Here is a 22,718-nt window from a genome sequence, read left to right as displayed (position 1 = left end):
CTTTCAAGTGGACTGCCCTCAATGACCCCAGATTCCTTTTGGCCCACAGAAGAATCTTCTCTGCCTGCATCAAGAAAGACCTGCTCCTTGTCCCCCCCTTGATGGTTCAAGTGAGCTACCACAGTATTGTGGGGTCTGATCTTACTACCACATGCTGACTCTGAATTTGAGACCGGAAATGTAACAGAGCTCTTCTCACTGCCTCCAACTCTGAGATTGGAATGTTTCTTCCCCATTACTCTGCTCCAGGAACCCTGTACCAGGGAGTCATCCATGTGAGCCCCCCAACCCCACATGCTGGTGTCTGTTGTAATGACTGTGTTGGAAAGTCCCAAAGCCTGCCCTCCAGAAGATGCGGTCGCTCTGTCCACCACAGAACAGAAGTCTTCACATAATAAGGGATCAAGACTTTGTCTAATGTCAAAAGTTTTTTGTTCCAAACCTGTAAAATCCAGTGCTGAAGAAGTCGTGAATGCATTTGGCCCCACTGAACAGCCGGGAAGGAGGATGTCATAAGACCGAGTAAGGACATAGCTCCCCTTATTGAGATGGAAGAAGCTCCCTCCCCTGACTGATGGACTGCAAACCTCAGAAACGTCTGTGAATCTGGGTGTATCGGCAGGTGGAGGTACGAGTCTTGAAGGTCCAGTGAGGCCATGAAGGATCCTTCCTGTAGAAGACCTAGTACAGAACAAATATTGTCCATCTTGAATTTGCGGTATTTGATTGATTTGTTGAGAATCTTTTGGTTGAGAATGAGCCTGAAATTGCCTTGTTGCTCCTGGACAAGAAAGGTTGGAGAATAAACCCCACTTTTCTTGGCATAACGGCACTTTCCTTATTACTTGCTTTGCAAACAGATCTGCTATTGCATCGTCCAGAGCAGAGGACATTACTGGTGACTCTGAAGGAGGAGTCACCAACTATCTTTTTGGGGGCTTCTCTGAATTCTAACCTGTAACCTTCCTGGATTATTGTTAACAGCCATTTGTTTTGGAAAAGGTTTGCCAGTTTTCGATGACGTGAGCCAGTTTTCCTCCCACCGGAATCCTGGCGTCATTGTTTTTTAGGTTGATTAGTGGAATTGATGAGAAAGGAAGACTTTCCCTTCTGCGCCTTTTGGGATCTCCACTGCCTTTTACCTGACTTGAAATTGGACAATTGGGACTGAGCCTCGAGGAGCAAAAGGACTGCTTGAATTTAAATACTCGTTTCTTTTCAGGGAAATTCTTCTTAGAATCTGCTGACCTCTTCAAAGTGTCTTCTAACTTAGAACCAAATAGGAAAGACCCTCACAAGGGACCCCACATAAGTTTCCCTTTGAGGAAACATCACCCTCCCAGGTTCTGCCCCAAATACCCCTTCTAGCAGAATTAGCTAACGCAGAGGTTCTGGCCACAAGTCTAAATGATTCATGTGCTGCATCACACAAAAAGTTAATGCCAAGGAAAATATTAGGAAAAGATTTCAGTATAACCTCTCTGGAAGTATCCCTGCAATATGCATCTCTAATTGCCGAAGCCATACTTGAAGGCATCTGGAAAAAGAAGTAGCAGCAATAGTAGGTTTAAACAGTAAGGTAGCTGCCTCCCAGGTACGTCTGAGGAGATTTTCTACTTCGTCTAAAGGATCTCTTAGAACCCCAAAGTCCTCAAACTGCAGGGCATTCTTTCTAGACAACTTAGACAAGGAGGGATCCAATTTTGGTACAGGACCCCAGTTCTTTTGATCCGCAGGCTTGTAAGGATAGAGTTTATCCATGACTCTAGGCCAAAAGGCCCTCTTTTCTGGACACTCCTATTCCTTATCAATTAGGTCTTTAAGAGTACTATGCACAGGGATGACATTCATATGTTTATTAGCTAGACTGATACATTTTATCTAAGGCAGAAAGACATCTTTCCTCTGATTTCCATGGTTGCATACATAGCTCTTAAAGCGGACCCAAACCAAACATTTTTTTTTTTTAATTAAAAATATTTAGTTGCACCACTCTGACACATACAAAGATAAACACTCCTTCAAACCTATGAGCATTTCAGTGCATGCTTTTCACCCTTCTCTTTTCATAACTAGGGTTATACTGGGGGCAGCCATTAGCAATTCCTCCTTTGCCAGACACCATCTACTCCACAACTTTGCCGGATTTTGTCCCGGCAATTTGAAAGTAAGGGAGGGGTTCCTCCAATAAATGTAAAATATTTTATATTTGTCATCATGCAGCTGAAAAAAGGCTGCTATTTATTATTATAAATTTAGAAAATAGATTTTATTTTTGAAAATCTTGTATTTTTAATTTGGGTCCACTTTAAAAGATCCTTCATATGATCTATTGAAAAAGCAAATCTCTGGGATTTTATGCACCCTGAAGGATGTTCTGTGGCCTCCTCTGATCCTGACATTTCCTCGAGAGAAAAAAAAATTCACCCTCTGAAAGTCCCTCATCAGAATCGTCCCCACCCAGTCTCCTCTTGGAAACCTGGGGTAACAACCCCTCAGCCATGTTGGTAGCCATTGATCCCCTGGTGATGGTGGGGCTAGCTTTGGGGGAACTGCCTGATACGGGTAAAGCAGTAGCTGTAGAAGCCACAGCAGATGAATCCTTAAAGGCTTGAAAGGTGAAATATATCTCAGACTTCATCCATCCTAGCAAATCTTTAAACATCATAGGAGATTCCTCTTTGGCCACTTGCTGAAGACAATCTTGATAGATCGGCTTAGCAGCATTAGCCGATATTTTGACAGTACAGAAAGCACATTTTCTAGCAACTTTTTGCTCTCCAGCAGCAGTAGAACTAGAGGAACGAGAAGCAGATGAGCTGGAGGTAGAACCAGAAGGACGAGAAGTCTCAAGCCTCCAGCGCTAAAAGGGTTACCTTTCACGAACAGCCACGCTTAACGCAGACTTCAGATTCGGCCAGCGCTGAAGAGAGGGAAATGACGTCACTTCCGAGTCACCTGACCGGGAAGGACCAATCAGCCAAAATCGCCGCCCCCCCGTCTCCCACGCGGATCCCCTCTGGCCAGCCACACGCAAGGCGAGAAGACCAGGCGATCTAGCATCGGCCCACAAGCTCCACACACCTTCTCCGTCCGTGGACAGGAAACAAACGGAGGATTGGTGAGTTCAGGGGCCTTATATATGCTCCACTGTGGCTGTGTCTTTTAACCTTTTCCTGTCCAGCAGTGTGTGGAGGGTATCATCTCTCTCATCTGGGTTGCTGTCCTAGAGACAACCCTGGGAAAGCAATGCTACCTGTTAACCCCTTTCCACCGTATCTGCCACCATCCCCTCACTCGGCCGAAACCATTCACCAGGGGTCATTCTCTTGTCAGTTTGTATTCTGGCAATACCCAGATTACAGGGAAGAAGGAGAAGAACATTTTTATAGCGCTTTTCTCCTGTCGGACTCAAAGCGCTCAAGAGCTGCAGCCACTGGGTCGTGCTCAGGAGGCCACCCTGCAGTGTTTGGGAGTCTTGCCTTGAACTCCTTACTGAATAGGTACTGACCCTAGCCAGGATTCGAACCCTGGTCTCCCATGTCAAAGGCAGTGCCCTTAACCAGTACTCTAATCAGCCAATCTACATGGATGAAAACACCTTGTTTAACAGACATTCATCTGCAGATCAGATCCACCAGGATGGATCTTCAGATCTGCAGATGATTGTCTGATCTGCAGATGAAGGTCTGTTAAACAAGGTGTGTATGAGGATCTGCAGATATTGACTATGAATGCATTTTGGAGGAACGGATCTTTTGCAGGAACAGATCTTTTGCAGATACTGATCTTTTGAATGTGTACAGCATCTTTGTGTGCAGCCTCGTGCAAATATTTATATCTGATGGGGAGTTTAGCTCAATAGAATAGACTGTGTAGGTATGGCTCTCATACTACATGGAAGGGGGTAAAATTGGTCTGTGATCTTTCATTTTCCAAAGACTATGGTCTGATGTGTGTATGCACCCTCAGTGTCTGAACAAGGCGGATTCCACATAGCTGAGACCCTAATTACCGCATTTAGCAAGAGTGTCAGACAAATTATTAGTAGGTTTTTAGAAATCCATGCAGAACTGTCTCATGCATCTTAAAGAGAAACTCCGACCAAGAATTTAACTTTATCCCAATCAGTAGCTGATACCCACTTTTACATGAGAAATCATTCCTTTTCACAAACAGACCATCGCTGTATGGCTGATATTGTGGTGAAACCCCTCCCACAAAAATTCTGAGTGCGTAGTCTCGGCAGTTTCCTGTCTGTAAACCCTGTTGCATTGTGGGAAATAGCTGTTTACAGCTTTTTCCAACTGCAAAAACAGAAAGCAGCAGCTACATCACTTGCCAGCAGTAAAAATATCACCATGTGATAAATGTCAGAATATAAATCAGGGATTTAAAATATTTTACAATGGGCAAACACTGATTAAATCATTTATACATAATTATTGTAAAAATGAAACTTTTTTTATTACATTATTTTCACTGGAGTTACTCTTTAAGAAGTCATTCGATAGTGCAGATTCCTTCTAAAACTGTATAATAGGAGGAGCTAGGAAGGTCTCTCAGACAGTGAAGGTGTATTCGAACGCCGCTATAGACATACTCCCGACCCGCCGGCGCTCGAGAAAAATCTTCTGCACAGACAGCTCGACGGGATTTGACAGGAACGATTGATCTTGGACGGAAATCGATCGTTCTGTCAGCGTTTGCGCACCGATTTCACAGCAGATTCGTTCAGTGATCAAATGTGCTGTATATCGGCGGAAAAATCCTTAGGTGTATGGGCCCCTTAAGAAGAAAAAACTGTTGGTAATGCGTTGATAAATCTTCCCCACTGACCTAGGCTAAACATCGCTGGAAGGGTAGTTGCATACCAATATACACATATAGGAAGTGTTTCTGATGCTGAAACCAGGATAATTAACGTACAACTGGGTATCCTACATAATGCATTACATTTTACTATAGGTCATTGTGGTGTATCTATGAAAAACCTGAGCAGTTCTTTCCTTTTGCTCAAAATCAAGCCTTTAACCTCCCTGGCGCTCTGATTCTGCGCAGCCGCACGGCTGCACATGGTTTTTTAAACCTAATTTTTGTTTTTTATCATGTAGCTAGCCTAGCGCTAGCTACAGGATATCCCCCTCCCTGCCAATTCCCATCCACCCTTCCGATCGTCGCCGGTGCCTATGCCTGTCAGGAAATCCCGTTCTGAACGGGATTTCCTTCAGGGCTTTCCCCGTCGCCATGGCGCCGAATGGAATGAAGTCATCGACGTTGATTGGCCCTGATTGGCCAGGCTGCACACGGGGTCTGCGGGGGGGGGGGCCCTCTTTTGCGTCGGGTAGGGGCGGATTGGCGGCGATCGGAGAAACACGCAGCTAGAAAAGTGCTAGCTGCGCGTTTCAAAAGAAAAAAAAAAATGTATTCAAATCGGCCCACTAGGGCCTGAGCGGTGCCCTCCAGCGTCACTGGACAAGCTCAGCTCGTCCAGAACGCTCGGGAGGTTAAAGGACACCCGAGGTGAGAGTGAGATCAAGGCTGCCAAATTTATTTAACAATGCCAGTTGCCTGGCAGCCCTGTTGATCTTCTGGCATACGTAGTATTGTAGCCAAAAACTTGGAACAAGCATATGGCTGATCCATTTAAACAAAAGACAGCTGGGTCAGAGTACGTGATCTGCTGCATGCTTGTTCAGGGTCCATTGCTAAAAGGATTAGACACAGGATCAGGACAACCAGGCAACTGTTATTGTTTAAAAGGAAATAAATATGGCAGCCTCCATGCCACTCACCTCACGTTCCCTTTAACCACGTAAAGGGACACTGTAAGGGGGGGGGGGGGGGGGGGGGAGTCGGGGGAAAATGAGTTGAACTTACCCGGGGCTTCTAACGGTCCCCCGCAGACATCCTGTGCCCACGCAGCCACTCACCAATGCTCTGGTCCCGCCTCCGGTTCACTTCTGGAATATCAGACTTTAAGTCTGAAAACCACTGCGCCTGCGTTGCCGTGTCCTCGATCCCGCTGATGTCACCAAGTGCATACTGTGCAGGCCCAGTATGGTCTGTGTCTGCGCAGTACGCTCCTGGTGACATCAGCGGGATTGAGGACATGGCAAAGCAGGCGCAGTGGTTTTCAGACTTTAAAGTCTGAAATTCCAGAAGTAAACCGGAGGCGGGGCCGGAGCATCGGTGAGTGGCTGCGGGGGCACAGGATGTCTGCAGGGAACCGTTAGAAGCCCCGGGTAAGTTCAACTCACTTTCCCCGACTCGCCGGCAAAATGTAAACACGCGGGGAAGAAATCCCCGCTGTTTACATCATACGGCGCTGCTGCGCAGCAGCGCCGTAAGGCAGATCGGCGAACCCCAGCCTCTGATTGGCCGGGGATCTCCGTCATTTGATAGGCTGAAGCCTATCCTACAATGCGCAGGACGGATATCCGTCCTGCGCAGCTCAGAGGGGAAGGGAGAGGGAGGGAGCGCTGAAAACGCTGCGGAGGGGGGCTTTGAAGAGCCCCCCCGCAAAGCGCAGAGAGCCGGCGGCGATCAGACCCCCCCAGCAGGACATCCCCCCAGTGGGGAAAAAAGGGGGCAAGTCTGATCGCCCTGGCTAAAACCTGATCTGTGCTGCGGGCTGGAGAGCCTACGCAGCACAGATCAGCCAGAAAGCCACTGGTCGGCAAGTGGTTAAAGTGAACCTAAAGTCACTAAAAAAAAAACAACGAGATTAACTCACCTGGGGCTTCCCTCAGCCCCCTGCAGACGATCGGTGCCCTCGCAGCTCCGCTCCGATGTCCCAGGACCCGCTGGCGAGCACTTCCGGTTTGGCCGTCACCGGCCGACAGGCATGGGAACGGGAGTGATTGTTCGCGTTCCCAGCCTGTATATCGCCCCCTATGCTGCTATTGCGGTAAATAGATGGCGGTTTCGCCGTCTAACAGTCTCCTAGCAGCAAACGCCGCTGGGAGACTGATGGCGGAGCGGAGCTTTGTCATTCCAGCGGGGCTATACGAGTGCATCGGCGCACGCAATCCCCTGATATCTCCACCCGTCTCCCTCTGACGTCACAACGTCGTTGACATCATCCCGATCGTCGCCATGGCGACGGGGGAAGCCAAACAGGAAATCCCGTTCAGAACGGGATTTCCTGTTTGCACTGATTGCCGGAGGCAATCGGAAGGGGTGGGGGGATGCCGCTGCACAGCGGCTATCATGTAGCTTGCGCTAGGCTAGCTACATGATTAAAAAATAAATAAATAAAAAAAAATATAAAAAAAAAAGTGTTGTGCCGCCCCCTGGCAATATTGTATCGCCCAGGAAATTAATGCTTATTAAAGTATAGAGGGCCTACAATTTACTAATATAAAAGCTGATTATATAAGGTTTTATAAAATATAATATATAGTAATTCAAATTACAACTTAAACCCATTTTCTAGGTACTGTGTCTAAATTATGAACAAAATCAATTCTTTAATAATTTCCACAAGTAGATGTCACAGTTTATTCATTTTTAAATAATAGGAAAAACCCTTATATTTGTCCTATATAGTTGATGTCTGTTATCAAAACAAAGCATGTATTATCTCTTATTTAGCTGAAATGTACTTGATGCAAAAAAAAAAAAAAAAAAAAAAAAAAAAAAAAAAAGTAAGCACCCTTGTAGTTTACTAATTAAAATAATCTTATAATAGTTTCACTGTCTCAAAATGACAATTTTCATTAGTTAAAAAGTCACATAGTAATATTTTAACCATTACTGCCACACAAACATGAGGCTCACGTCTGCGGCTGCTGCAGCCGCAGGGACGCAAGACTCACATCAGGGGGTGGTTGGAAGGGGAGTTTGGTGGGACAGAAGTCCCCCAAGCCAATCCGTGCTTGTCCGCCAAGAATGATCACTGTTTTTTGTTCAAAAACAGTGATCATTCTCTAATGGTGCCGCCATGCTCTCTCCCGCTCGTTTGTTCCCGCCGCCGATCGTTAGATAAATAAATGGGAACTTTGTTCCCATTCATTAATCTCCCCTCAAGGCCCCCGTGAGCTGAGAAGTAACACAGCCACGCATTACTTATTTAGCGTACTTATTGTACGCGAAGGAAATAATGTGTGAGAACGTTTTGTGGCCAAATAATAAAATTAAACCTACATACATTAAAGGGAACCTTAACTTAGAGGGATATGGCTGTTTCCTTTTAGGCTGCTCTCACAGTAAGATGTTACAGGCGCAGCCCACCGCACAGCAATGGAAAATCAATGGGCTGTACAGTGGCCACGTTGCGTTACATTGTAACGCAGCACGTTTAAAGAAAGTGCTGCATGCTATAAGTTATTCGCGGCGACTGTTTGCACATGCGCAGTAATGTTGGAGGAGGAGGTCTCCCCCTCCTCCTCCGTGGCCAGCCACATGGCTAATTAATAATCACTGCACTGAGTGACGTGCAGTGTTTACTTCCTGGAGCGGCCGCCCTGTGCTGCGATTGGCTGGCAGGACCACATGATGCGGATCACATGGTCTCCGCATCTCACAGCACAAAAAAAGGCGCACCAAGAGCTGCATAACGCAGCTCTAGGTAGCGTTCGCCTCCAACACCACCAGGCGTTGCGTTAGGGGCACGTTATGCAACCTATAACGTCCCCTAAAACGCAACGTCCTGGTGGGAAAGAGGCCTTAACCAGCCTGGCGGTATGGACGAGCTCAGCCCGTCCATCACCGCCGGAGGCTGCCGCTCAGGCCCTGCTGGGCCGATTTTCTTCAAATTAAGAGCAGCACACGCAGCCGGCACTTTGCCAGCCGCGTGTGCTGCCCGATCGCCGCCGCTCTGCGGCGATCCGCCGCGAGCAGCGGCGAAAGAGGGTCCCCCCAGCTGCCTGAGCCCAGCGTAGCCGGAACAAAAAGTTCCGGCCACCGCTAAGGGCTGGATCGGAGGCGGCAGACGTCAGGACGTCGGCTGACGTCCATGACGTCACTCCGCTCGTCGCTATGGCGACGATCTAAGCAAAACAAGGAAGGCCGCTCATTGCGGCCTTCCTTGTTTATTCTGGGCGCCGGAGGCGATCGGAAGAACGCCTCCGGAGCGCCCTCTAGTGGGCTTTCATGCAGCCAACTTTTAGTTGGCTGCATGAAATAGTTTTTTTTTTAATTTAAAAAAACCCCTCCCGCAGCCACTCTGGCGATTTAATCAGAACGCCAGGGTGGTTAAAGTGAACCTTAAGTGTAAAAAATAAATTGAGCTTTACTCACCTGGGGCTTTGAGCTTACTCACCTCAGCCCAGTGCAGCTGATCGGTGCCCACGACGAGTCGCTCTGATGCTCCGGGTCCCGCTGGCGGCCACTTCCGGTTTTGCCGTCAGGACCCGTCAGGCTGGGAAGGCGGCCGTTTCTACGCGTTCCCAGCCAAAATAGCACCCCTATGCGGCCATATGGCCGCATAGGGGTGCTATTTTGGCTGGGAACGTGTAGTATCAGCCGCAGCCTGATGGGTCCTGACGGCGAAACCGGAACGCCAGCGGGACCCGGAGCATCAGAGCGACTCCTCGTGGGCACCGATCAGCTGCAGGGGGCTGAGGTAAGCCCCAGGTGAGTAAAACTCAATTTATTTTTTACACTTAAGGTTCACTTTAACCTTCTGCCGCCCGCGTCACGCCAGGAGGCGTGGCCGCGGCGGCAGCCCCAGGACCGCCTAACGCCAATTGGCGTAAAGTCCTGGGGCTCTGTTTTGCATGAGATCGCGCGCATGGTGCGCGCACATCTCATGCTCGGAGGGCGGAGCTCCGCCCCGCCTTCAGTCTCCGAGCGGCTATTGCCGCTCGGGAGACTGTTAGACGGCGATCACGCCGTCTATTTACTAGGTGCAGCGCTGCGATGAGCAGCAGCGCTGCACTGGGGACAGCCGTGTGACACGGCTGTCCCCATGGGGGACAAGAGAGCGATCGGCTCTCATAGGCAGAAGCCTATGAAAGCCGATCGCCATAATTGGCTGGCTGTGGGGAGGGAGGGAGGGAAGAAATTTAAAGAAACAGGGTTTTTTCAGGAAAAAAAACAAACAATAATATTTATTTAACAAAAAATAAACATGGGGGGAGCGATCAGACCCCACCAACAGAGAGCTCTGTTGGTGGGGAGAAAAGGGCGGGGGAAATCACTTCTGTGCTGAGTTGTGCGGCCCTGCAGCTTGGCCTTAAAGCTGCAGTGGCCAATTTTGCTAAAAATGGCCTGGTCACTAGGGGGGTTTAGCCCTGCAGTCCTCAAGTGGTTAAAGAATAAAAAAAAAAAAAAAAAAAAAAAAAAATTGTAATATGTATGTCAAGAGGGTATTATTAAATTATGTGCTTGCAATCAGTGATGGATGTAAAACTGAAAAAAAATACACCTTTATTTCCAAATAAAATATTGTCAACATACATGCTTCTAGGGATATAATCTAAATGCTGCAATAACCGGGACAAAGGGGCAATTAAAATTGGCTTTTATCCACAGTTTTAGGTTTTATTTTAAAACTATAATGGCCAAAAGCTGAGAAATAATAAATGTTTTGTATATTTTTTTATTACTCCCATTAAAATGCATTTAGAATAGAATAAGTCTTAGCATAATGTACCACCCAAAGAAAGCATAATTGGTGGCAGGGGGAAGAGAAAAAAAAAAAAAAAATAAGTATTTTGTTGTGATAAGTAGTGATAAAGTTTTTGGGTAATGAAAGGGAGAATAGCTGAAATGTGAAAATTCCTCTCGTCCATAAGGTGAAAACAACCCACGGGCTGAAATGGTTGAAGTAGTACTCTAAGGCTACTTGCACACCAAGACGTTGCGTTAGGTGCCACGTTAAGGTCGCATAACGTGCACCTAACACAACGTATGGTGCTGCAAGAGCAGACGGTAGAGTGAGCCGCGTTAGGCGGCTCTATTCCGATAAAGTCTCCCAGAGTGGCGCTGATTGGCCGGCGGGACCACGTGACGCGGAGCGAGACACTCCGCATCACGTGGTCCCGCCGGCCAATCAGCGGCCGCCAGTGCAGTGAACATTAAGTAGCCATGTGCGCGGCTACTGTAGCTGGCTCTCCCCGCCTCCTCTCCGCCCCCTACTGCGCATGTGTAAACAGTCTAACGCGGCTATAGCCGCTCTAACGCCGTAGCATGCTGCACTTTCCGGGCAACGTGAATAGTTACATGTAACGCAACGTGGGCTGTGTGAACAGCCCACTTGAGTTACATTGCTGTGCGTTGGGGGAGCGTTACAGGCGCACTAGTGTGCGCCTGTAACGTCCCTGTGTGTAAGCAGCTTTAAACCATAGTAAACCATAGCAATAAACGTTGACACTTTCTGTCTGACTATAGGATTTCCTTTAAAGGACACCCGAGGTTAAAAAATTAAAAAAAAAAAAAAAACAAAAAAAAAAAAACACACAATTGTATCTATCTTCCTCCTAAAAATTACTTTCAGATATTCCAGTTTTATATTTAAATCTATTTTTAAAGTTTTTACTGTTTTATTGTTTTGCTCAATGACACATTCATTGAAGTATGCCAGAGCTAAAATCTATGAACCATTGACCCTTATTTCTTTCCTGCTCTCAGAAGCCATTTTATGCTAGGAAAGTGTTTTATAGTTGTAATTTCTTATCAATGAGGATCATACTGTAGTCTGACCCAGTCCTGACTCAGACAGGAACTGCCACTTACATACCTTTCAGGCAGAGAAAGAAAGGAAAAAAAAAAAAGGAACACAGCATAGTTATTTGTGTGCTAGGCACTGTACATGCATGTGTATCTCATGTCCCCTCGGGTATTCTTTAAATGTAATTACTACAAAATAATTGAACATGCACTATATTTACCTTCTAAGGTAAAGAATCAGTATGAAGCTATCCAAAAATTATAAATTACTGATCAATACATTAAATTGTGAGGCTTACAAAGAGAATCATGTAAAAACAAAGAAATAGGACGCTTGTCTAGTTTAGTGGACCTAGCAGAAAGGAAAACCTCATAGGGAAATTCAGCTAATGTGATTGGGTTGACAGCTCTCTCTCAAAACTGGTTTCAGATTGGTCGAACAGTTTGGGCATAGTTTACTACAACCTATCACAATGCTTCATGCTGTATAGGGTGCTGTGACTGGAAAACTGTACTCTGAGGTTCCCTGCCAATTCCCCTAAACCAGACTAGCAACAAAAATACTTTGTTTATAAGTATTCAGAGACCTACCGCAACATTGCCACATGTCTGAAAAGCAGTGAACATAAACATGAAGGCAAAGCCCAAGATAAAGATATTCAGCAATTTCTTCTGTTCTGGAGTCATTGTTTCTCTTTGAAAGTTGATTACTCAATGATGATGAAACGAAGATGCAAGCAAAGGAGCATCCAGCTATACAAAGAAAAAGCAGAAGAACAATTATTTATTTTTCCCACAATACCGTGTAGTGTGTATAATAATAATAATAACAGATAGATAGATAGATAGATAGATAGATAGATAGATAGATAGATAGATAGATAGATAGAGTTGGGGACATCAAACTTGGAGAAGGACTTAGGAGTACTCATTGACAACAAGTTAAATAATCGTACTCAATGCCAAGCAGCTGCAGCTAAAGCTAACAAAATTTTGGGATGCATTAAAAGGGAAATAAAAACTCGAGATGCTAGCATAATATTGCCCTTGTTTAACTCTCTAGTAAGGCCACATCTGGAATATGGAATTCAGTTCTGGGCACCACATTACAAAAAAGATATTGCAGTTTTAGAGCAGGTGCAGAGACGAGCTACAAAATTGATACGTGGGATGGAAGGTCTCACTTATCAAGAAAGGTTAGATAAACTGGGTTTATTTAGTCTAGAGAAAAGACGCCTTAGAGGGGATCTAATTAACATGTATAAATACATCAAAGGGCAATAGCTTGGCGGATGAGCTTTTTGTCCCTTGGCCTTCTCAAAGGACTAGAGGACATGATCTGCGCATGGAGGAAAAACGTTTTAGCCATTTATTTAGGAAAGGGTTCTTTACAGTAAGAGTGATTAAGATGTGGAATGCATTGCCACAGGAAGTCGTTATGGCAAACTCTATACCTGCATTTAAAGGGGGCTTAGATGCTTTCCTTGCGTTGAAAGACATCCATGGCTACAATTACTAGGTAATGCCTAATGATGTTGATCCAGGGATTTTATCTGATTGCCATCTGGAGTCGGGAAGAAATTTTTCCCTTTAGGGGCTAATTGGACCATGCCTTGAAAGGGTTTTTTCGCCTTCCTCTGGATCAACAGGGATATGTGAGGGAGCAGGCTGGTGTTGTACTTTATACTGGTTGAACTCGATGGACGTATGTCTTTCAACCAAAATAACTATGTAACTATGTAGATAGATTTTTTCCAGGGGAGGTCAGCAGCTTTCACAGGATCACCTTTCTGAGGTGGTGTGCAAGCAATCGGGGTGCCCAGTCCACGCAGGTATTATAGCAAAGAAACGTCGGTGTGCTGCAAACCCACGTTTCAGAGATAGATATTTTTTTTTTTGTATTAAAAAGGCACTTTCTTATTTTAAACACTTTAATTTACAGCTAGCACTGAAAAACTACATCAGATGAAAATCCATTTATACAATACTGTACCTTGGTCCAGCTTAAAGATAACCTAAAGTAAAAAAAAAAAAAAAATAATAATATGAATGAGATGAACTCACCTGGGGCTTCCCTCTGGCCGCAATAGCAGCATAGGGGGCGATATACAGGCTGGGAACGCGAACAATCACTCGCGTTCCCATGCCTGTCGGCCGGTGACGGCGAAACCTGGAGGTCGTCGCCGGCGGGTCCAGAGGCATCGGACCGGAGCTGCGAGGGCACCGATCGGCTGCAGGGGGCTGAGGGAAGCCCCAGGCGAGTTAATTTTTTTTTTTTTTTTTTTTTTTTTTTGACTTTCGTTTCACTTTAACCACTTGACACCTGAGGCATTTTGTCTCTTGTGGACCAGAGCAATTTTCACCTGTCAGCGCTCCTCCCTTTCTTTTTCCAATAACTTAATCACTACTAATCACAGCGTAATGATCTATATCTTGTTTTTCTTGCCACCAATTAGGCTTTCTTTGGGAGTTACAGTATGCCAAGAATAATTTTATCCTAAATGCATTTTAACATGAATAATAAGAAAAAAAAATTATAAAATGCATTCTTTTTCAGTTTTTGACCATTATAGTGTTAAAATAAAACATTCTACTGTGGATAAAAGCCACACATTTTATGTGCCCTTTTGTCCCGGTTATTGCAACGTTCAAAAAGTTTCCCTAGTACAATGTATGGCGCCAATATTTAATTTGGAAATAGAGGTGCATTTTTCAGTTTTGCGTCCATCACTAATTACAAGCCCATAAATTAAAAATTAATAGTAATATACTGCCTTGACATAAATTTTTAAAAAGTTCAGTCCCTAAGGTAACTACTTATATTTTTTTTTATGTAATTCCCCCCCCCCCCCCCCTTATATAAATAAAAAAAAAGTTTGGGTATTATGGGAGGGTGTGGGAGGGAAATAGTTAATTATATCAGTCAGTGTGGGGATTTTTATTAAATAAAAAGCAATTTTGGTGCAATATACTTTTTGGCCACAAGATGTCCTCGGTCGTCATTTCCGCCCTACGCCTTTTAGTTTTCGCTATTTCCGCGATCGAAATTGCCTCGGCTGCGACTTCGAACGCGAAAATAGAGAAAACTAAAAAGGCGTAGGGCAACGATTTAGGTGTTGCCAGAAAGAGGAGAAAGAGAGCTTTAAAATGATATCCATCTTTCCATAGTTATATTGTATTACACAGGGCGACTTTTTCTCAAAGTCAGCAGCTCCATTCAGCAGAATGGAGCTGCTGACTTTAGGAAAAAGTCGCCCTGTGTAATACAATGTAACTATGGAAAGATGGATATCATTTTAAAGCTCTCTTTCTCCTCTTTCTGGCGACATCTAACTCGTCGCCCTACGCCTTTTAGTTTTCTTTATTTCCGCGTTCGAATTCGCAGCCGAGGCAATTTCGATCGCGGAAATAGCGAAAACTAAAAGGCGTAGGGCGGTGGTTTATATATCATTGGAAAGAGGAGAAAGAGAGCTTTAAAATGATATGCATCTTTCCATAGTTTCTGCACTGCTCGGAGTCCCTTTAACTAATTGTGTATAACCCGAGTTTTTGAGGCCATATATGAGTCAATAGTCAGTTGCGGCCCCCCAGAGCACCCCACACTACAATATAAATAATACAGCTCAGTGCTAACAGCCACATAGGCCACGCCTAGGTGGGTGCAAGGTCAAGGGATTCCTCTAGAAGTCCCTTTCGCACAGATGGAGCTTGCTTGCTGAGGGATCAGGGGCAGGCAGCTGCAGCTTGAGTTAAGCAGCTCATGCGGTGGTGGCACTTCCACCTACAGTACGTGAGCACATCCTGACCCCTAACATGGGAAAAAGCAGAACGCTCTAAGATTTAAAAGTGCACAAAACAAAAAAAATAAAAAAATAATAAGAAATAATAAAACCGCATATGAGCAGTAATGACATGCGTTTCCACAGTGTGGCTATAGGCTTCACTAGCCTGTGCAGCCATACGCATTTTAGCATTCATGGCAAAACATGCACAATTCCAGCAAGTGTGTTCCCTGCCCGATTCTTCAGCAAGCTTCATATATGCCAGTGATTGTTTCTACCCACACCCCATCTCAATGATTTATTTACATAGTGCTATTGTATTATAGTGTTACAAAAATGCTACAAAACAGGATAAGAGAAACATGCAGTCATATAAAAAGTGACTTCATTAATAAAGTTCACCCATGTTATGCAACAATGACTATCTGCAGGGCCGGTTTAAGCGTTATGGGGGACTCCTCTCACCAGCAAAGTTAGCCCTGGGGGCTAAATTACCTACAGTATATTCTGCTTATTAATTTGCCTTTCCCAGTAAGCTACTATGACAGCTTCCACCCCAAACATATAAAGAATTCCATAATTTACAGCCAGGCAATAAGATGCAATCGGATCTGTTCTGACAGGGATGACAGAGACAGTGGCGTACCTAGGGCGCTGGACACCCGGTGCTGATTATTCAGATACTACCACCACCACCCCCCCCCCCCCCCCCCCCCCGCCAACCCCCCCAAAAGTGAAGGTGACAGCTACCACTGGCCAAATTACTATAGTAGGGATTTGTTTGTGCACTCCGAGTGAAATGTCTATGTGCTCATTAAAGCTCTGTGGAGAATTAATACAGAATAATGAGCTCTTCTGAGGAAGCACAGTGACATGACTATGTATTCTGTAAAGTGCTGAAGATGTCAGTGCTATATAAATACATACTAATAATAATAATAATATGGTAGGACACTAAACTGTGGCTATGGTAGGTCTAGATTATGAGCTTCTCTGAGAACAGTCAATGACATGACTATGTACTTTGTACAGTGCTGCAGGAGATGTCAGTGCCATATAAATACATAATAATAATAATAATAATAATAATAATAATATGGTAGGACATTAGACTGACTATGGTAGAATTAGATTGTAAGCTCCTCTGAGGACAGTCAGTGACATGACTATGTACTCTTAATGTGCTGCAGAGATGTCAGTGCTATATAAATACATAATATGGTAGGACATTAGACTATGACTATGATAGGATTAGATTGTGAGCTCCTTGGAGGACTGTCAGTGACATGACTATGTGCTTGGTAAAGTGCTGCAGGAGATGTCAGTGCTATATAAATACATAATAATATGGTAGGACATTAGACTATATTCTATAACAATGGTAGGATTAGACCGTGAGCTCCTCTAAGGACAGTCAGTGACATAACTATGTACAGTTAGTTAGCATGCCCAATTAACTGGATGCACCCATCAGCAGAGAGGTGACAAAACGGGAGTAGGTGGAAGATAGGTGACAGCAGGGAAGGATGGCAGAAAGGTGACAGGAGGGGAGGGTGGCATTGAGGTGACAGGAGGGGAGTAGAAGGTGGAAGATAGGTGACAGCAGGGAAGGATGGCAGATAGGTGACAGGAGGGGAGGGTGGCATTGAGGTGACATGAGGGGAAGTTGGCAGAGAGGGGACAGGAGGAGAGGGAGGGTGGTATAGAGGTGACAAGAAGGGAAGGTGGCAGAGAGGGGTCAGCAGAGGAGGTAGGTAAGAGAGGAGACAAGCAGGGGAGGGTGGTATAGAGGTAACAGGAGGGAAGGGTGGCAGATAGGTGTCAGCATAGGGGAGGGTGGTATAAGGATGACAGAAGGGGAGGGTGGCAGAGAGGGGTCAGAGCATGGCAGAAAGGGGACAAGTGGCAGGGAAGGGGTCAGCAAGCAAGGAAAGGGTGGCAGAGAGGTGGGAGCAGGGGAGGGTGACAGAAGGGGAGTCGAGGGTGGCAGAAAGAGGTGGAAGTAGAGGAGGTAAAAGTGGAAGAGACATTTCAGCAACCTGCTAAAGGCGAGGAGAAAGACTGGCAGAGAGGTGACTGGCTGCAGCTTGCTGAGGATAAGGAAAGGGTCAGTCAGAGTAGGAGGGGGGTTAAGAACTCAGGATGGGGGAGCAATAAAAGTTGAAAGTATAGTGTGGGCTGCAGCTAAAAAGTACCAGACATCCAAACCTCCAGCTCCCTGCAGCGTGGCTGCTAAATCCACATCCAAAAAAGCTTTATTGGCAGGACCAAATACATTTAGCATTGCCAAAGCAAAACATTAACAGGGGGGGGGGGGGGAATTGTGGGAATAAGGGAAGGATAAAGGGGGTTGAGGTATATAGTCCATAGGTGTGTGGAGGATGTAAGGGACAGCATGGGGGACTGGGATATACAGTCCATAGGGGGGTATTGGGGGGAATACAGTCCATGTGGTATCATGTTCCTCTCAGTTGGTGGCAGGCTGTGACATATCGGGCAGCTATTTGCACGGTTGTTTCCTCCTCCCCCAGTAGGATGTAGAGTTTCCTCTCCTCATCTGTGGAGGCAAAATCCTGGATGTGGGCGGAGAGTCTCTGGAAGTGGGCTGTCCTCACAGGTGCGCATTTGCTGCAGTGTAGCAGGAAGTGGGCCTCATCCTCCAAGACCTCCTGGTCGCATTGTCTGCACAGTCTCTCCTCCCGGGGCTTCCATGTCTGTCTGTGCCGCCCTGTCTATCTCCAGGCTGTGGGCACTCAGACGGTACAAACTCAAGACCTGTCTGTCTTTGTGGTGATGTAGCCTTTCCAGATATGGAGCCATTGTGTACTCCCTCTGTAGTGATTGATAGACAGTGAGTTTCTTGGAATTCTTTATGTCACTTCTCCATTCCTCTATGTATCGTTCCTTGCAGCTTTCTATAGTCCGTTTTATTTGGGCTTTTGTCAGCCTGTGTTGGTGGCCTTGGCTGGGCTGGCTGCTGATGCTTTGCTTGAGAGCGCGTGTTATGGCCTCGCCCCCCTGGCTCAGTGAGGCTTTATGGTGGTAAGTGCTGGGGTTGCTGCTCTGTATATGCGCCCAGTATGAGAGTGCCCTCTGCTGGATAGTAAGCCATAGTGGGAACCTGCCTAGCTCTGCCCGGCAAGCTGAGTTTGAAGTGCTTCGATGGACTTGGAGGAGATACTTGCAGAACTATAGATGGAAGATTTCTGTTGGGCTGGAGTCCCATTTTGATTGATCAGGGTAGGTGACCAGGCCCCATACCTCACTGCTATAGAGCAGGATTGGGGTGATGATGCTGTCGAATATCTTTGCCCACACTCTCACTAGTGGTTTTAGGTGGTAAAGCTGTCTTCTGATGGCATAAAATGTTCTGCAGGCTTTGTCTTTCAGGGCCTGTACTGCTGGTTTAAAGCTTCCTGATTGGTTGATCTCCAGCCCTAGGTAGGTGTAGCTGTTAGTGGACACCAGTGGGGAGCCATTTAATATAAATGAGGAGGTGGGTTTTATTTCCATTCTTCCTCTGGAACACCATCACTTTTATCTTCTTTGGGTTGATGGGCAGTGCCCATGTGGTACAGAAAGTCTCCAATACTGACAGGCTGTCCTGTAGTCCTTTCTCTGTTGGGGAGAGCAGCACAAGGTCATCTGCATACAGCAGGAACTTCACCTCACGGTCATGCAGGAGGAGGCCTGGAGCTGGGGAGGATTCCAGGGCTACAGCCAGTTGGTTAATGTATATGTTAAAGAGCGTTGGGCTCAGACTGCAGCCCTGCCTGACTCCTTGACCCTGCTTGAAGAACGCACTTCTCTTCCCATCTACTTTCACACTGCATTGGTTCCCAGTATATGAACTCTTGATGACATCATAGGTTTTTCCTCCTATTCCACTCTCTAGGAGTTTTAGGAAAAGGCCTGGGTGCCACACTGAGTCAAACGCCTTCTTAAAATCAACAAAGCAAGCGTGTATTTTGCCACGTGAGCTGTGGACATGGGTCTTGATGAGGCTGTGCAGTGTGTAGATGTGGTCGGTTGTGCGGTGGTTTGGCATGAACCCGGCTTGGCTTTTGCTGAGTACGTCCTGCTGTGTGAGGAAGGAGAGGATCCTCTTATTGATGATGCTGTTAAACAGTTTCCCCAGTGTGCTGCTGACACAGATTCCTCTGTAGTTTGCTGGATCATATCTGTCTCCATTCTTGTAGATGGGTGTTATGAGGCCTTCACTCCAGGCCTGAGGAAAGGACCCCGCCCTCAGGATAAGGTTGAATAGTCTTGCGAGTGCCTCATGTATTTCCTGGGGGCTGTATTTGATCATCTCTGGCAGGATGCCATCGGTACCGCTAGCCTTCTTACATTTTATCAGCTTTATTCTTTCTCTTATTTCCTGCACCGTGATTGGTTTATCCACAGAGTTTTGAAAGTCCTTGATTGTCTCATCCATGTCCTTCAGTTTTGCGGCTATTTGTTTCTGCTCCAGGGTTTGAGCATTTTCTGGGATGTCTTTGTAGAGGTTCCTGAAGTAGTGGAGCCAGATGTGGCCATTTTGGATATGAAGAGGGCTTTTTTTAGGCTTTGCACCGATATGGTTCCAGGTCTCCCAGAATGAGTTGTCTTGGAGGGAGCCCTCCAGCTGTTGGAGTTTGTGAGGGATGTGGCTCTGTTTTTTCCGCCTGAGGGTGTCTTTGTATTGTCTCTGTAGGTGGTCACGGGTTTCCCTTAGGTCTCGGTTGTTGGGGTCTCTGTGTTTTTGGTTAGAGGCTGCCCTTAGCGAATTACGTAGAGACTTGCATTCACTGTCAAACCATTTTTGGGACTGTTTATTTGTGGATCTCTTGAAGTTGGTCTGCTTGAGGCCTGCTAGTACTGCCATGGTATGTAGGATGTTACTGAAGTCCTTCACTGCATGGCTGACACCTTGTTGGTTTGGTTCATATGGGTTGTTATAAAAGTTTGTCAGCAGTTCTTGGATTTTGGCAGTTTTGGTAATGTTGGTGTATTCGGTGGCAGACTGTTTGGGCCATTTGAGGGGTGGTGGCAGCTTGTAGAGACCGGTCTGATGAGGCTGCTGTGTGGTTGGTTTGTCGGTGGATTTCAGGTACATCAGGATTTGGCTGTGGTCTGACAGGTGTGTTTCAGGGGTGACTATGAGGGCATTGATGTTTATGGGATTGTGTCTGTGACAGCATAATCTACCACACTGCTGCCTACATGTGAGTTCATAGTGAATCTCCCAAGAGAGTCACCCCTGGTTCGCCGATTCATTATGTATAGGCCGAGGCTCCGACACAGGTTCAACAGGGCTTTCCCGCTTTTGTTTACTGTCTTGTCATAGCTGTTTCTTGCTGTCTGCATTGGTTCCTGGTAATAGCTCTCTCCTCCAAGTATGTATGCGTTTCCCTCAGAGGTCAGATAGTCCTTCTCTGTGCCTGTTCTGGCATTAAGGTCTCCATAGATGAGTACTCTTCCCTGAGACTGGAAGTGGCTGGCTTCTCTTTGTAGGACCTCATAAATATCAGGTTTGTAGTAAGGGGACTCTGTTGGGGGGATATATGCTGCACACAGGTACATGTCAGACTGAGAGGTGAGGATGGAGCTGTTTATTTTGATCCAGATGTGGCTGTCTCCTCGTTTGATTGCTTTAATGTGCTCTGTAAGCTCCTCCTTGTACCAGATTAGTATGCCTCCTGAACGACGACCCTGTTTAACGTTCTTGTTTTTCTGTGAAGATACAGAGAATTCCCTGTATCCCATGGGTGCAAGAGATTCATCCTCTGCCCGGGTCCATGTCTCCAGGAGGATTTGAATATCAATGTTTTCAAGTCTCCTTTTTAAAGTCTGGATCATTTGTTTTGCATCCAAAAGCTGAGGCATTCAGCCCTTGAATGTTCCAGCTACTGATAATGAGTGATGTCATTTTGAATCTGTATACCTTGTAATGAGCAGGGATTGTCATAGGACTCAATATTATCGGGGTGTCGCATCAGTATACTATATAAAGTGCTACACAAAGTCCTGATTTCCGCTGTGTTTCTGTCCTCCCTTGTTCCGTGTTGCCATTGTGGGTCAAGCGGTTTCCTCCGCATTTGTTGTGTTTGTGGGGGCTCTCTTTGGTAACGCTTTATTGGAGTTTGCCATCTGTGTGTTGGATTAGGTCTTTCTTGGGGTCTCTGAGGTCTATTAAGTACCATGTCCTTAAACTCCTTTGCAAGGAGGCTGACTCCTTGTTTGCTAAGGTGCTTGTTGTTGTACAGGTGGTGGGTTGTGATTGTGGTGTGCTGTGCCAGTTGTATGCCTGGTGAGGATCTGAGATTGGAGGCCAGCTTTGCATTGATTTGTTGGATTGTCTGGTGAGAGATCTCTTTTCTTGGGAGCAGGGAAGAGAGGATAATCTTTGTATTGGGGAATTTCAGCTGTGCCCTTTTTGCAATTTGTGACAGTTTGTCTGTGATGGTTTCTTGGTCTATGGTGTTTTGTTTAAGGTCATTGGTCCCGGTGTGCAGGATGAGATGTTTTGGGTCAGTGAAATGAGTCTCATTAATGACCCCTGCTACTTGTTCAATAGTTGAGCTGGTGATTTTAATGACATTCTTCCCTGGAAAGAGTCTCTTTATGTCCAGGTATGTCCCATTAGAGTCTATAATCAGCACAATGTCAGGACTGCGAGGTCTATAGGAGCCATTTGCTTGGAGTTTAGGCTTGGGCTCTGGAGTGTTGGGTGGGGCAGTCTTGGCAGCATTTGGGGAGGGGTCTGGCTGGCAGTGGCTGGGTTCTGGGGTGTTGGGTGGGCATGTGTTGGTAGCATTTGGGGAGGGGTCTGGCTGGCTGTGGTGATCTTTGGTGTTTACTGTATCTTGTGTGTGGTGTACAGTGCAGTCCTCAATCAGCGCACGACTTGTGGGAACCCTTGTACATTTTGTTGTCACCTCTTCTTTTGGCTGATTTAATAGCTGTACTTTACGGATCTCCTCAAGCTGTGAATTCTCCTCCTGCAGTTGTTGAAGAGATGCTTTGATTTCACCCAGGGCTTCAGTGTGCTCAGATTTCAGCCTGGCTAGTTCGTCTCTCAGTTGGTCATTTGCATTTTTCACACCTTGGCTTCTTTGATACTGTTCTCTGAAGAGGGTGAAGTCTATCTCTAGATTAGACAAACAATCTCTGAGGGTCTCCAGGGAGGGGTGTGATTGAGAGTCTCTGGGGGGCAGTTTTTCTCCCTGTTTGGTAGTTTGATCCTCACATTTTTGTGTTGCAGGGTTATTTATGGTTTTATAGTTTTCTGCTTTCTCTCTGATATGGGGAAAGAGCTTCTCAAATTCCTCCAGTCTG

General features: G+C 46.0%; 1 protein-coding gene across 3 annotated transcripts in view; it reads right to left on the bottom strand.

Annotated features, from left to right (window-relative positions):
• Nucleotides 1-22,718, bottom strand: part of MFSD11 (major facilitator superfamily domain containing 11) — a 722,948-nt gene that overhangs the window by 688,399 nt on the left and 11,831 nt on the right. For all 3 annotated transcript variants that reach the window (XM_068263650.1, XM_068263651.1, XM_068263652.1), the window contains exon 2: nt 12,208-12,369. In XM_068263650.1, coding sequence (XP_068119751.1) covers nt 12,208-12,303 — 96 coding nt within the window. In that variant the 5' untranslated portion in view covers nt 12,304-12,369. The remainder of the gene's footprint in view (nt 1-12,207; nt 12,370-22,718) is intronic.

This window comes from Hyperolius riggenbachi, chromosome 12 (genome assembly GCF_040937935.1).
Source record: "Hyperolius riggenbachi isolate aHypRig1 chromosome 12, aHypRig1.pri, whole genome shotgun sequence".
Lineage (NCBI taxonomy): Eukaryota > Metazoa > Chordata > Amphibia > Anura > Hyperoliidae > Hyperolius > Hyperolius riggenbachi.
The sequence above is the reverse complement of the archived record's forward strand: the minus strand, read 5'-3'. Positions and strand labels throughout refer to the sequence as shown.